The 16,024-nt window shown below is 43.1% G+C and overlaps 1 protein-coding gene across 3 annotated transcripts in view; it reads left to right on the top strand.

The window, feature by feature from the left end:
• The window catches only part of GALNT13 (polypeptide N-acetylgalactosaminyltransferase 13), a gene marked incomplete at both ends in the record, with an annotated part of 100,576 nt that overhangs the window by 16,827 nt on the left and 67,725 nt on the right, over positions 1–16,024 (top strand). For all 3 annotated transcript variants that reach the window (XM_084288807.1, XM_084288805.1, XM_084288806.1), the window contains one exon: positions 13,214–13,382. In XM_084288807.1, the coding sequence (XP_084144933.1) occupies positions 13,214–13,382 (169 nt within the window). The remainder of the gene's footprint in view (positions 1–13,213; positions 13,383–16,024) is intronic.

The raw sequence follows: 16,024 nt of genomic DNA on the forward strand, positions 1-16,024 counted from the left end.
TCAGGTGGGTTTTGGGGCAGGATTGCCGCAGTGCGCCTCGTCCAGCCTGTTGCCTGCTGCAGCTCCTTAATTGCTGCATTGATCAGAATTAATGGGCACATCCCAAGTGGTGTATCGTGAATAAATAAAGGAGAGCCCAACTAAATCAGCCTGTTCCCCCACTCTAAGTTTGCTTTCTTCGCTCCCTTCCAGCCGTTGGTCATGGGGCTGTGCTGCCAGCCTTGCTGGCAATGGGTAGACTGCTCGGGAATTAATCTAAATGGAAAATTGCAATGTTCCTGACTCAGTGATGGTTTGCTCTTCCAGTAAAGGGAGAGGGGGTAATATGTAAGCGAATTTTGTTTCTAATGTGAGCACGTTCATCCTAGCCTTACTTAGTGTGATGAATTTCCCAATTTTGTATTGCAGGCTTTGTGCGGATTCCACAAGATCAATTAATATGTGGCAGGAATTGTTAAAAAAAAAAAAAAAAAAAAAAAAAAAAAAAAAAAGAAACCTTCTCAGGGAAGTAAATGATTCTCAACAAAATTTCATATGGGTTCAGCTGGGAAGTAGTGACAAGAGAAATACCGCATAATTTAATTATGCGAATGCTTTTTATTTCCATTTTACAGTTCAGGTTTTCCATTGGAGTATGTTGCAAGCTGGAAGACATTAGCTACGAGACTGTCCTAATTTAATGGGAGTTGGTTTCTTTTATGGTTCTTCTTTCTCGGTGTTTGCATTTAAATGAGAAACCTTGGTACGCTCTTAGCTATGCATTCGCAGCTGTGCTATTTTCTCTTCCAGGAATATCTTTCAGGAAAGATTGCTCCATAGGAAGCTAAGCTTTCAGTATAAGCCATAGAAAGACTTTAATATAAATCTGTATTAGCAGTGTATTGTTAATGGCAAATTAGTTTTTACATGATTTTATGGATTTTTTTTCTTTTATCAGCTCTTGATTTATGTGAAAAGAATGTGCCTGTGAAGCACAGTTTATTGTGTAGTTAGCTCTTTTCAAAAATAACAGTGCTGTATCGATCATCGCTGGTGTCCCGTATACCTGTGTGTGCCTTTTGCTTTCCTCCATCTATTTCAGCAATTAAAAATGCATGAAGTGCTTTAATTAATTTGCATGTAGGGTGCAGCTTCTTGGAAGAGTAAGTTCTGCCTGTGGAAGAATCACTGGCTCTGCTCTGCCCACAGACTGATATTGCAGTGGTGATCAGCACTTGGTGCATTGAAGCAGAGCATCTGGCTCAGCATCGGCTGGGTGGAAGGTGCTGTACGCCCAGGGCATTTCTTCACTGCCTGGAAAAAGAAAGAAATGATGTTTTAGCAAGATGGCTTTTTTTTAAAAAAAAAAAAAAAAAGTTAATTGGACATAGCTTTTAAAAATAAGTATTTACATTTACCAAGTCATACATTCATTCGTATTTATACAGAATGAGGTATTTGGGAACTGACTTGCATCCAGTAAACCGTACAAATGAAGAGACTGGCTTTTGTTTTGAAGTCTGATTCTTCTCCTACCTATGCATTAAAATGTCTCCACTGTAGGCGTTGTGTATGTGCTCCCCTTCTACATGTAGGTCACTTTGGGGTTGGAAAGCCACCTGGTGCTTGTGTTCAGGTGCAAGTTTAAATTTTCCAGGTATTTAACTCATAAAAGATTTCCCAGTTTAATCTCAGATTGCTTATTTTGTAATTGTACTTTTTTTTTTTTTTTTTCTTTTTCCCTGTGCCTCTGTAGGACATAATCTGTATTGGTTTAATTTTATTTGTCAATTACTGTATAGACTGGCCAGTTGGCTACATATGTAGATAGGAAACTTTGGATTAAATAAACCAGTGATGGGACACATCTCTCTTATGGATAACGTGGTCCTCTCTTCAGCCCTATAGAGCATTCTCTAACAGGATTAAGACGTGTATGTGGCCAGGAGGCTGATGTTTAAAATTTGATGTGTATAATGCCACCTGCAGAATTCATTGCCTGCAGCTTAAAAAAGCATCTGTGACACTACAGATCATCCCGCTTTCATTTAAGACAAAATCAGACACAATTTCCTATCACTTTGGCACTTGACCTCATTGTTAATTCATGAATGGGAATTTACAGTGGTGAAGTCTGATAATGAAAATCCTTCCAGAGGCATCCCGATGACCCATGAACAAGCACTGCAGCGTCTCATGTTTTTGGCACTGCTTTTGGTGCCTGGAGCGCCAGCTGGAGCCGCGGGTACTGGGGCAGCGGGGATGGGCTCTGCTTTCATGCTTTCCCTCTGGGTTATGATCACCTGAGGTGTTTCTGAGGTCAGCTGCTAACTCTGTCTGTATTAGAGAGTTTCCTTTTAAAAAATACATACATATCTATATTTTTTTCTGTGTTCTGAACAATAAGCCATGGTAAAATTGTAACACAACCAGAAACCTGTTTCATTTATGCTTTTCTGCTTGTCTGTAACTAGAAATAAGACTGATTCACGGCTGCTTTCAGTCTCCATCCCTTTGGTGTTTTCTTGCTGCTTACCAAATCCTGGTGTAAAACCAGAACCTCTTGCTAGAAAGCAGTTAACACGCGGAAATCCCTTCCTATCCTACAGGCGTTTGGCCTCGCTTCAGGAGAGGAAGCAGCAGAGCTCTGGAGGGTGAACGCGGTAAATCCCGAGCTGATTGAGCAGCGTTCACAGTAAGAGGCAGCCTTACAGAAGTGTCCTTCATGTGCAGCTGGTGGCAGGCCTTTTGGGGTGCCTCAGAGAGCTCCAAGTGCCCTGTGTAGGGGTGCCCTGTGTAGGGGTGCCCTGTGTTGGGGTGCACCCCACCAGCACGGAGGCCCCTGGGCTTGCCCCTTGGTGCCAGGTGGCCCTCAGCAGGAGCAGGCCCCGTAAAAAACAATTCCTCTCTGGAAATGGGTTTGCCACTTGTCGGCAAGGAGTATGAATTTCTCAAGGAGGTTTCTGAAGTTGTGTAAGGTTGATTTGCCAGGCAGTGGCTCTTCGTGAAAGATCCTCCTTCCTTTTTTCTTGTGCCACAGTAACGTTTTGTAACCTAGACCAAAGTACGTGGCTTCCATGAGCAAGAGATCGATGCGTGCCGCTGAGATGTGACATAATTGCCCATCAGCCCTCGCATCAAATACCAATTAGGATAATGTATGGTGCCGTGCGCGCATCCCAGCTCGCAGCGTGGCGATTCAAGCGGCAGTTGTCTGGAAAGCAATTAATTCCAGCGCCTGTAGCTAAATGGGTTTGGGAACTGGGAACAGGCCCTGAGACGGAGCTGGGCAGGGTGCTGGGGCAGGCTGCCACCCTCAGCCCCGCTCCATGCCCTCTGCCCAGGGCCATATGAGGCCTCTTTGGTGGCAGGGACCTTTGGGGGGTGTCCCATGGCCATCACGGCCTCTCCTTCCCATTGCCTCCCAGGCCTGTGGCCTGCTGCCTCTGGGGCGCTGGTGAGGGGCATTTGGGGTGGTGAAACTTGCGGTGGGTTGAGATGGGGAGAGAAAGGGACTGAAAACATCGAACTGTTCAGCCCGGCAGGAGAAAAATATAGAGCAACCACAAAGAAGAATCTTTTAGTAAAGGTTTACGGAAGATGCAACCGCCTGGGTTTATTTATACATGAAACATTTCCCTTTCCGGAGATGTGGAGAAAGCAAGCGTGTTGATGAAAGCAGATAAAGCGCTGAGATAGGAAAACTGTATGTCAGTAATGGTTTGACTTCATGTAAGGCACTCTAAAATATGAGGCTGCTGTTCAGGAAGGGTTTAAAAAATAAAAATAAATGAAACTCCTCTTACCTTCATTCCATTCAATTACTGGCTGCTTAGTGGTGCCTTGCAGAAGATTGGTTTGTCCGCCAGGATAAATCACACATCTTTTACCCAGTCTTCAACCTTTCGGGCTTCGTTTGTAATGGTGAATTTTTCAAACTATCTACTGCTGCTAAAGCAGCGGGTGCGTGGCCTGTGGCTGTCACCCCACAGCAGCCCAGGGACCTGGAGATGCCCCTTACTGGAGTTGATGGGGCCGGTCCCAGTGAGCACTGGGGGTCTTTTTGCTTGCTCAGCAGTCAGCCTTGGTTAGGTATTTGCATTGCAGCTAAATTAATGTTGATACAGCGATACATCTCTGCTGCGTTGTTGCTCACTTATTATTTTGGGAGAGGTAACTCATACCTCATTTTACGTACAAGCGCAGAATTCATTTATAAAGCCCTACATGTGATAGATGAGCGAATGATTTAGTGAAATGCCATCCTTTCCTTTGGGGGAACAGGCTCGTCTCCAGCCACTCTTGTTTATCTTAGTCCATTATGCTGGAAAATTAAAGTAAGCAATACCTGGGGATGCTGTGTTTTCTTTTTGAAGATGATATCAGCCTTTTATTGCCACAGTCATAAAAGATACTGCTTATTAACTGCTTAGGTATCATGCAGTAAGACTGGAAGGGGATTGCTGGAAGGGGATTGCTTGGAATAGGGGATTGGTGGTATCCTCTTCAAAAACAGCTTGACTGTTCAGCCCAGTATGTGTGGCTTCTGAATTTTGTGTTACAGCTGATTTGCTAAACAAAATGATTCTGAACTGCATTGAATTAGCATGACATTTAATTGGACTTTTTTTTTTTTTTTTTTTTTTTTTTTTTTTTTTTTTAGCAAAATCCAGTAATAGCTATTGCTGTGGTGCAAAGAGTGCTGGTAACTGCAAAGGCCTTTTAAGCCTAGGGGATTGCACCATGTGGTTATTTAATTGTGTGTAGTCTTCTTGGGAACTCACGAGGAATGTTGGGGAGAATGGACTGCTGGTTTTGGTGTGAAGATGCCTTCCAGATCTTTCTTAGAAAATGACAGCCAGCATCTACAAGTAGAGCTCACATCCCTCCTAAATGATTTTTTTTTTTTTTTTAATCTGATGATTACTTTATTTGCACTGCAGGCCGCCTTGTGCCCTTTCAGGCATTTTGCCTCCAGGCTGTCAGTACCAGTGTAGTCTGCTGCATCTCTGGACAACAGGTGGAGTGGAAATGCTGAAAAAAGGGTATTTACTGCAGGAGTTACAGTGAGTTACAATGCCTTTACTATTGGAAAGCAACTTGCTTTTTTTTTTTTTTTTTTTCTTCCTCCAGATTCATGGAACTCTTATCTTGGAAGATATTGTAAAGTAAATGACCTATTTAATGATGTTTATGACAACTTTGCGGGATTTATTGCTACTGTATAATTAAAACTAGAATTCTTTATGTTCCGGATTAAGATAAGTCTGCACATAGTTCGGAGCAGCAAAAGATGCATCATGAAAATGGCAAGGGCTGTGAATTGATCCTGTCATTTATTGGATTCTGGATGGAGTTGATAAATTATTTGGGCATAAAATATTAGGATTATATAGAGAGCCTTATAGCCACTATGGAGATGCAAATTTATGAGGAACCTTGGGATAACTTTCTGACTGGACAGTTCCTGAAACCGGAAAGTGCTTTTTGATGCCATAGGCGTTTTTCATTTTTTTAAAAGTATCTCTTGATGGTGTTTGTACAACCACATAACACCCTCACTGTTCAGAGCACAGGTGATGTGCTAAAGCCCTTACCCAAAGTGTCCTTGGTGCTTACTCCATGGAGCTTTGATTCCTGCTTGCCAGCATCGCTGCTGCTCGCGTCTCTCCGAGGGTTTGGAGGCATCCTGGAGGTGATGCTGTGGGCTGCAGTCATTCTGCTCCCTTTTCGTTGGGAGGAGCTGGTGGCTGGGCTGGCTCCCTGCCCCTGGGGACACCAAAGAGCCCCCTGGCTGCCGGAGCACCAGCACGTCCTGCAGCAGTGGGACAGGGCTGGGGATGGACCATCGCCGGGCTTGAAACCGAAGCGCAGGTGTTGCACTGAGGTGTATGGAAGGAAATCAAACGTTTGGAGAAAAATCAAAAAAATGCATGGATGATGAGTGCTTGTATCTTCTGAGTGTTGCCACGTCTTTGTGCAACAGTCCCCGTGCAGAGCCTTCACTGAATTGTTAAATAAATTGAATGCTTTGCAATCTATTGGGGTCAGCTTTTTTTTTTTTTTTTTTTTCCCTTTCTTTATCTTGAATTTTGTGCTTTCTATTCTCCACTCCACCAAAGACCTCAGCACTTCCCGTAAGCCCTTGTGAGGGGGTTGTTTTCGTTTCCAAAGGAGGCCTATCTCCTCTGACAGATGATGAAAAATGTCTGCAGGCAGAAAGCAGGAAAAATAGCATTTTTATTCTTTGTGGGCATGCTTCGTGTCAGTTCCATTATCCCTGCGTGCACCAAGATGGTCACTGAAGAGATGAGCAGTTAATTCTTGTGCTTGGAGGTAAAGCTATTTTTGATGGACACTTTTTTTTAAAAAGAGCCCATTTTTGAAAAAGCACAGTATTGGAAATCCCCTTCAGTAAGTTAACAAGCAAAACTGCTGAATCACTGCCGCTGCTTAGCTGCAACTATTAAACAGAATTAACTGAGGCAGGGCAAGATGCATACGGGTGCCTTCTTTGGGTAGTGTTCAATATGTACAGCTCCTGAAATTACACAAGTGTGACAAGGTGCAGGAGTCTGCAGGGGATTGTAGATTGCTTTGGTTTCAAGATCCTGAAAGATAATCATGGAAGAAGGGTTCTGCTGCTAATTAAAGCAACCTCGCTCGCTTTGCTAGGAGCCTGTGCCCTGTTTGTGCCCTGGCAGGACAAAGCCTTTCTGGTGTGCTTGGTTCAAGAGGGACTGCGATCCGTGGGGCAGGGCTGATGTGAGGCTCTGCTCAGCTTTTCTCCGTGGAGAGGCTGAAGGAAGAAGTGACACTGCTGGGAAATGGAAGGGTGAAGTGAGGATCTGTAAGGGCATCGACAGCCGGAGAGGGTTGGTGGGGGATTCCTTGTCTCCCAAGATAAAAACCAATGAAAATGGGAAGCAGCAAATGCAAATCCCATCAAAGGGAACAGGGCTGCTCTGCTAAGCTGTGCAGCTTGTTGTCAAAAAAATTAAGTAGATTTCAAAAGGGAGTACGCAGGCTGCCAGCTCTCAGAGCCCTGGGGCTGCCGACACAACGATTTGGATGCGGCCCCACCTCAGCACAGCGAGACCTGGGGAGGAATCACGGTGTAGCTCTGCGTGTCCTTACCTTCCCTGCAGTGATGGGAGAGGTGCAGTGCACAGCCAGAAGGGTCCTTGTCCTGATCTAGAAAAGCCCTTGGATTCTGTGACCGGGTGGAAGGCTGTCCCCAGCTGGGTGCAGTGTGCAGAGGTTATTGGTTCCGGGGTAACGAGTGGTAATATTGGAAACTGCAGGAGGCCTGCAGACACTGCATCTAATCAGTGCTGCTGCTGATATTGTTTTACTCTTGTGTTTTTTGTAGTTCTGCTGTGAATTACTTGGCACACGAGTTTTCCTTAATTTGCATGCTGAATCCTCAGCACGGACTTTGGGTTTAGTTGCTGGGCGCCCGACCTCCTCTGTGTCCTCCTGCGCTGCTTTCGCTGAGATTTCTCTGTGCTCAGCTCTCCCCTCACAAACTTCTGATTTTGTCTGTCTGAGCTCAACCCTTAATATTCCCAAGGAGCATCAATTCTCCAGTTTTTATGTGTTTTATCCTGAAAGTTCTGTTTCCTCGGGTGGGTCAAGGTAGGAGCCCAATCTGCTCAGTTACCGCGTTGCTTTGATGTGATGGTGAGGCTGTAAAATGCCCATCTGCACAAGTTTCAGAGGATGCTTTAAGTGCAGTTAATTGTGTTGTGTGGGGGAAGTTTTGGTGACCCCCTGAGACCCACTTCACCCCTATTTTTCTATCCCCTGCTTTCATCTTTCATTTTAAACAACGGCAGGCACGCTACAACTCCGTGTTCCTAACCATCAGGCTTTGATGTTTACCAAGGATTGACTTGATTGGACTTGACGATCTTAGGAATGGTTGGACCTGATGATCTTAGAGGCCTTTTCCATCCTAAATGGTTCTGTGATTAATCCATTATTTGTGAATTCACCGAGTGTATCAGGGGTGTCACCGATACCATATGAAACGTTCGTGCTCCTAGAGCTAGCAAAGAGCTGTTAATGAGAGACTGAGACTCACTGCAGTCTGTAAAAGGGAACGTGGTCAAAGTGAGATAAAAATCTTGAATATAAATGAAAATACAATATTTTGATTCAGTTTCTCATAGAAGTGAATTAATCTGGTAGATAAAAATTTCATTTTCCCCATTTCTTCAGTGTATAAATGTATAAATATATTGGCTGAATGGATATAAGTAAATAAATAAATGTATAGATAAATGTCCTCTATCTCTTACTGGGCCTTATTTTGAACTTTCTGCTATTTGTTTCCAGCGCCCTTGCAGTGGGTGGGGATGCGTTGCAGGTTTTGCACAGCAAATAAAAACTCCATCAAATGACCAGGGACTGGTACAACAGACCAACATGAGGCTGTGGAGACCTCCCGGCAAGGCCAGGCCACAGAGTGAGGCAGGAATAGCAGAGGGCAGCCCAGCACGACATTGAAGCATTGCACGAGTGTACGGACAGCGGGAGGAAAGCATGATAAGGACTGATTCGGTTTTCAACACAAAGAGAAGCTTATAACAAATGAGGCAAGGGGTTTGTTTGTTTGCTTGTTTGTTTCGTGTGTCATTAGTATTCCCTGCAGGTTTTGACTTAGCAGTGGTAGAAGTGTTTCCAAAGCGTTTGTGGATCAGGCACAGCGATAAGCTCAGTGCTGCTCTGCCGGGTAATGTTGGTAGAGGAAAATCAAACACAGGACGTGGCAGCACAGTCTGTTACCCGTGGGATCGAGCTGGGAGGGCTGCTCCTGGTGGGCAGCCTTCTGTGGGGTGGATCAGCTCTTCCCGTGGGGAAAAGGGCCTGGAGGCAGCCCGGATTTGACAATTTGACCCTCCTCTTGTTGCTGCGGCAGAGGGTCAAAGCTGTTCGCTACTCAATCTTTTCAGTCAGTGATCTTCACAATACTATCAAAAAGAAGCATAAAAGCTACATGGGAAAGGTATTTTGCACAGTAAATCCTAAGTGATATTTTTTAAGACGTACTCTGTAAGGAAATTGCTTGCTATGCTCATTTTAGCTTTTTAACACCGGTACAGACGGAGTAATTCATAATCAGCAGCAGCGTGCCTTTGCTGATTGTTGCCTCTTTTACCATGCACGCATTCTGAATATTTAAGAAACAGATTATGGTGATGTTTTTTTTTTAATCCTCTAGATGCAGAGATTGTTATGTTTTTGTTCTGTGATTGAAATATATATATTTACATCGTGATGATTTTGGTGTGAAAACCTGGCATACAGGCTTGGTATTTCATAACATGTTGGAGTGGCTGGGTTTGCTTGCTGCACTAGTGAAGTGTCCTGTATTTCCTAGGAAGAAGGTAAAGAAGAAAATAGAAATGTGATGGTATTACCATAGTATTGTTATCTGAAAAAAAGAAAAGAAAAGAAAAGAAAAGAAAAGAAAAGAAAAGAAAAGAAAAGAAAAGAAAAGAAAAGAAAAGAAAAGAAAAGAAAAGAAAAGAAAAGAAAAGAAAAGAAAAGAAAAGTGTCTGGGTTAAATAAATAGCAAAGCACTCAAGTAGAAATGTTTGTTGTGGTTTAAGGGATTAGAAAACCAAGTTGGATGACATACCTGGTACTAGAAAACTTTTGGCAAGATCTTTAGTTTCTCAGAAATATTCAGTGCTAGCAAAAACGTAAATTCAATTTTTCTATGAAAAATTTGGTCAAATTGAACGTTTGCAGTATATCTGTTTGCTAAATATTCCTTCCATCTCTGGTGTTATGATATACGCTTAGTCCTGATTTTAGTGTTTCACCATGCAGCTTGGTTTAGTTACAGAGCCAAACAGCCCAGCTAGACTTCAAGGAAGGAAACCACAGAGAACTAGAAAAGAACTCATGAATTTCTCGGTCACAGATGTGTCAGCCAGGGCTGCGATGTGATGTGGTACTGGTTGGCTTTGAACAGAGCAGTGAGAGTGGAAAGGCTGGTTAGCAAATTCCTGATTAGTTTTATAATAAACTTCAGGACGGCAAAATCTCTTCACAACTTCATGTTGATGAAGCTTAGCAAACAACAGAACACGGAATCTTGTAACAAAAAATAAGCTTTGCAGATGGAGTATCTAACTCCTGCTTTCAGGAAGGATGAGCAAAATTTTTCAGGCAGAGATAAATTGAGTCCCCGTAACAGTACAGTGCAAACGAGCTGGGATTTCTAATGAATTTCCAGTGAATTTACACTGGAGCATGATGTCCTCTGCAGCTGTCTTTGTTGTCTGGGCTGCATTCTGCAACCCTTCACTGAAGGTATTCTGCCTGTTTTAGGGAGCACAGCTTTGGTAGTGGGTTTACTATAAGGAGAGGCAGCAAATTTACTGTCATAATTATCGCTCTGCTAATAATACACTGATAAATCATTTTCACAACATGTTTTTTTCATAGACAATATGTTTTAATGAACAGTTTCTGATTTCTATAGATTAAAACTGTCACTAAGAATTTTTTTAGCCAAATCCAAAGAATTTCAGCAGAAAATCGAGTCAAGTCGGTATGTTGCCTACTGCTTCAGCTGCGTTTCACTTTGGGTGCCTTGTTCCCTGTTTCATGGGGAGGTGGAACTGACCTCCTGCCTTTTTTGAGGAATTTGTTCCTTTCTATTAATACTGTGTTTTTCATGGAGGAGGGCACTGGCCAAGCTTCTTTCTGTGCATCTCCATCATCTCTGCGGCCAGGCTGACTCATTTATACAGTCTGCTCCTGGCTGCTTTTGGGATAAATTGGTGCCCTCAGCCTCCAGCAACTGGAAAAAGGCAGAATTTATTTCCATAAACAGAATTTGCAGCTTGAGGGACCAGCTCTTCAAATGACAGCCTCTGCAGAGCCTCATCCTTTCTCCAGAAAGCGAAGATATAACAGAGTTTAATTACCAGCCATTAATTCCACGTATTTGATGTTCCTATTACGTACGACATAAATATTCCTTACGAAATGTTTCGAGAGGAGTTCATCAGCATGTACAACGTGTATTGGTGTGCATGTGCGTACAGTGCAGGACGGGGAGGTTCCGAGCAGTGCTGGGCACCAGGTACAAGCGGTGTGGCTGCGGAGCGCTGCAGGATTGCTCGGAGAGGCAGCTGCAGGAACAGTGGGATTGGTTTTCCCATGCTTGCCTTCTTCCTGGTGGTATGTCTGAATGGGTTTGGCTGTGAGGTATGTTCTCTAAGATAAAATTCTGCCTAATAGGGAACATAAAGAGCAGCATAATCATTAATTCCCTTCCCAGCGCCAGGTGAGAGGAATCAGCAATTCTGCTCAGATATGAAAAAGGTATTTATCTGGTAACGTGTTGAGCATGCACTTAGTGCTGGTGCCAGTGCCGCCGCCTGTTTGGCTCCGGGGAGGATGCTGCCTACCCCAATACACGTTAACCACTGAGGCTGTCATCCTTAGGAAATCACGCTGGGCGCAGAGAGCTTCCGAATCGCCACTTAGGATGCCAGAGCAGCCCTGGATTGGAGCAGCCGTCTGATAGTAATTTCATCTCGCCTGTAATCGCAGCGAAACCTAATTCATTTCTTCTTGTTGCAGCATATAAAAGTGCTGCTTCTGATCAGAGGGAAGGATGAAAATACATCAAATAATGCCGCTAAAATGTTCTTTGCTCAAATGAAGCGTAAACTAGAACTGCAGAAACAAACCTTTTAGGAAATTTCTGGGAGATTCTTCTAGCAAGCACTGATGTCTGGCTTGCTCAGAAAAAAATCACTGTTCTCCTTAAGAAGTAGCTTAGTTTACTTTCTGTGCGTTGCTTTAGAAAAGGCTTTATTCTCCTAGCACTCTTTGTTGCAAAACCACCTGATTTAATTACTGTTCAGCTAGTGGAGCCTTCATAAGCGCCAGTCTTTGAGGACAACAAGAACCAAAATTTTCAAAATACTTTTGCTGCTGAAGATGAAAAGAGGTGGCAGAAAATAAAAACAGGACTGCTGGATCCCTTCCCTAAGGCAGAAAGGTGATGTTGGAGCCAGGGCCGTGTTTCGGGCACTCAGCCTGATGAAGGTCAGGGCTGTCCCTGCTGTGCCCAGGCGGTCCCGGCCAAGCCCCGCTGTGTCGGGATGTAGCTGTGCTGCTGGGGCACAGAGAGCTTTGGGTTTTGTTATTCAGGAGAGCAGCAAGTAACAGTTATCGCTGCCGAAAAATTAATCAGGATTAATTATTCAGCCTGAGTCAAGAGGCTGATTTGTGATGTGCATGTAAAATTAGTCACAACTCAGGGTTTTTCCTTGTCCCGTTGGTTGATGCAGCTTCTGCGTAGTGGGTGGGGAAGCTGGGCTCTGCTGGTCAGCTGCACGTTGGGGTCGGAGGAGCACAGAGATGATGCTTCTGTCATCCTTGTGGTGGCTGCTTGCCTCAGAATAATGGTTATAAACACTTGTGTGCTTGGGATGTTTCCTTTCTTATTACATACTGTCTTCTAAAGAAGTATTCTTTTATTTTATTCATTTTTTTTTGTGTGCGCTTGCATGAGGCTAGGATAACATCATTTTCATTAGAGTTCAAATGTTGTCACTGTGTTGTCACATTTTTCTAAGTTAACAAGATGCAGACCTAATAATGAATTGACTGTACAAATACTGCTCAAAACTGGTCCATAATTGTAACAAGGTTGGGATACTGTATTTTCCAGGATGATTTTGGGGGCAAGAAAATGAAATGGGGGGACAGGGGTTTTGGTTGGTTTTTGTTTTTTAAAGGACAGGTTTGTAATGTCATATGCCTGGCAGTTGGGACTAAATCAATAATAAAAAAAGTTAGTTAGGATGACTTTAATTTACATGTTCTTCAAATACTTCCAGTAACTGTAAAAGTGTTGTCCAAACCTTTTGTTTGCAGGACCTCTGAGAATATGATGCTGTGCGTTGTAATTCTAGTGTATCTCTTGCGAATATTCATGTGCTGTCAGTGTGATTCCAACTAAAAGCTGGAAGTGCACAAATCTGTTTTTATCGTGTTAGAAAGGAAGCAGATATCTTCAGATCCAGATAGACGTAAAATCTCACAGTTTAGCATACAGAAAATTCTGATGTGTTATTATGTTTTGTTTTATTTTTTTAACATTCCTTCTCGAATGCCCAAACCCGTGGAGCCCTGTTGGTGCAGAATAAAACGAACACCCAGGTATTAAAAGTTGGCCTTTTGCTATCTTGTATTCCAGCTGTTATCTCGCGAAACCAAGAAGGACCTGGAGAGATGGGAAAGGCTGTGCTCATTCCTAAAGATGACCAGGAGAAAATGAAGGAGCTGTTTAAAATCAACCAGTTCAACCTTATGGCCAGTGACTTGATTGCTCTAAACAGAAGTTTGCCCGATGTGAGACTAGACGGGTGAGTGCCCAAGGTACTGTCTGACTCTTGGCACGGGGGGCCAACTAGCAAAGCCACGCCAAGCTTCTCCTCATTTCAAAGCCTCAGGTACAGCCTGGTAATCCCAAGTGGGTGCTAGGAGCAGTGCTTGCCTAAAGAAGCTGCTTGAAAATGCCAGGGTTTACCAGTTCAGCATTTGGCTTCTTATACACGCATTCTTAGGAAAAGAGTTACTGCAACACAAATGTTGTGATCCTATGCAATTTGTTTTGTGAATAGATGAAAATTGTTAGCTTACAGCAATCAATTTACATTGTGGTGCATAACAAAGTGCTGGTTTGCACTTTTTTCCAAGGAAAACTTGTAAGATTTTAAAATAATATGAAAAACCAATGTCTACTTTGTAAATGTTCATAATTGTGCTATTGGCATTTGAAAAATGACATTAAAAGTTGACAGCTTAACTCTGATAAGAGGACACTACCAATACTAGCAATTGGTGTACAGGAAGTAATTTTCTTTTAGTTCTGTCCTTGGGCATTTCTGGAGTAACCGCAATTTTAAAGAATCTTTTTCAAAATGTGCTGTTTTTCAAATCTAAAGGTTTTAAAGTTTATTTGTTTGTTTATTAATGTAAGTCTTCTAACTTACAGCCATTGTTTTTGGGTGATGCTTGAAGTTTCTGTGTTGACTTTGAGACTGTGATACAAACTATACAAACTATAGTTATGAATACTGATGCCTGTTGTTGACTTGCCAACATGCATAAAGCACCTCCTTTTTACAAGAGGTACTAAAAGCAAAATGCAGAAACCCAGATGCACTTAGGTGTCCTGTGTGTTTTCAGTTTGATGGGAATTAAAAGATCAGAGATCCTGTATAGAAGCTACTGTCTGAGCAGGTGAGAAAGCTTGTGAACAGCTCTACTGGCTGAAGGCTCGTGTGTTCACGGCTGGGTAGCCACCAGGTCTGCTGCACTGTCTTCTCTAGGCTCTCAGCTCTGCCTTAAAACAATTCTCCCCATTCAAACCTGCTGGAGCTTGCACTGCTGGTAATGTAATGACCGATGCTCTGAATTCCTTAATATGTACTTGGGAACTGATTTATGCACATGAGCGTTTGCAGGGTTTATGAAAGCTTTAACGCAAGCTATGTAGCACAAAAAAAAACCCCCTAAATATTTCCCCTTATTTTACAATATGGCATTTTAAGGATAATTTTGTATCCTATCATTCTAGTTGCTGCAGCTTGTAAGAAATGTAAATGTAGAGAAATATTAGCAGAGCTAAATGCATACAAGTTGCCAGTTCTTCTAAAGTCTCCCATTATTTTTAATTTTTAAGCTGAATTGTCACTTAGCTGAAATCCTTCTTATTATGCTTTGTTTCAAATTAAATTCCTCAGGTTCCCATCAAATTTAAAATCAAGTAAGTACCTTTCCCCCCCTGGGTTTTATTTGTAAGTGTATGCAAATAATAGAAGCATTACTTTAACAACAGACCTTGTTCACAGGCAACACAGACGATGCTTCTCCAGAGCATGATCATTTGTAATTTGTTGATGCCAATTTTCCATAAAGCAATACCTAAGACTACTGCCAGTAAAGATGTACTTCATGTAATGGGAGCATCAGAAAGGCTTTATTGCTTTTTGCTTGTTTGCTCTTCACTGCTTGCCCTTCAGAAGAGCGCTGAGTGCCGTCGTGATGAGCTGGTGGAGCTGGCTGTGGAGCTGAGGTGGTTCCAGCAGCGCAGGGACCTTGTGCAGTTCTGGGAAATGAGGGGGATGCGGTGTGCTGCTGGCCCAGCTTTCTCCTTACTCCTACCTGATTGTTTTCTTGTACCACGATGCTCTTGGCGGAGGGCCCACGTACATTGAAACCACCCAAGTAATGGTCAGGTCAGCACGACATGATCCTCTCACTCGAGACCTGAAGCAAGAAACAGGAGCGAGTGTTGTGCACGCTGGTACAAGGGCAGCAGAGCTTCTCAGTCTGCTTCGAGGAGCCTTTTCCTTCTCCTGTCAGCAGTATTGAAAGGAAAGCAAATTCTGAATAAACACGGAAAGTGAATGCCCAGTCTAAGAGGGAGATGAGTTACTTAATACTGAGAGAAATCAAAGTGCTTTTCTTTGATGAAAAGAAGTTTCGTATTCTATCTGCGTTGAAAAGACAAAGTGTTGCGGGGTTTGGAAAAAATAATCATTTTCATACCTTCCTCTTCTGACAGATGCTTTCTGTACATATTCTGTCTTTAAGGAGTATTAAATTGTTCTGAATCCCACCTCATAATGCTTTACTATTAAGGAAGAATATGATTTTATGGTTAATGCATTTAGTGTCTGTCAGAAAGACCTATTTTTGTTGGTGGGGGATGGAGGCATCCATCAGATTTGCGCTGGGTGTCTAACTTACCACACCTTTTACTTACAAAGACAAGCTTTTCTTCAGGAAGTTCTCTTTGACAAAATTAGATGAATAATAGATGCAGCAACCCTCGGTCCGGGGCCGGATTCATGCCAAGGTGCTGGAGAAGGGGTTGGGTGCCTCCTTCTCAGTGATGGCACTGCCGAGCACGAAGAAGACAAGCGTAGGCTCAAGGCAGAAAACGATGTGTCTGAATTCCCACACCCCCTCTTCAACAAAAAATGTGCACTCAGCTTGC

Source organism: Netta rufina (assembly GCF_964035555.1).
Source record: "Netta rufina genome assembly, chromosome: 6".
Classification (NCBI taxonomy): Eukaryota; Metazoa; Chordata; class Aves; order Anseriformes; family Anatidae; genus Netta; species Netta rufina.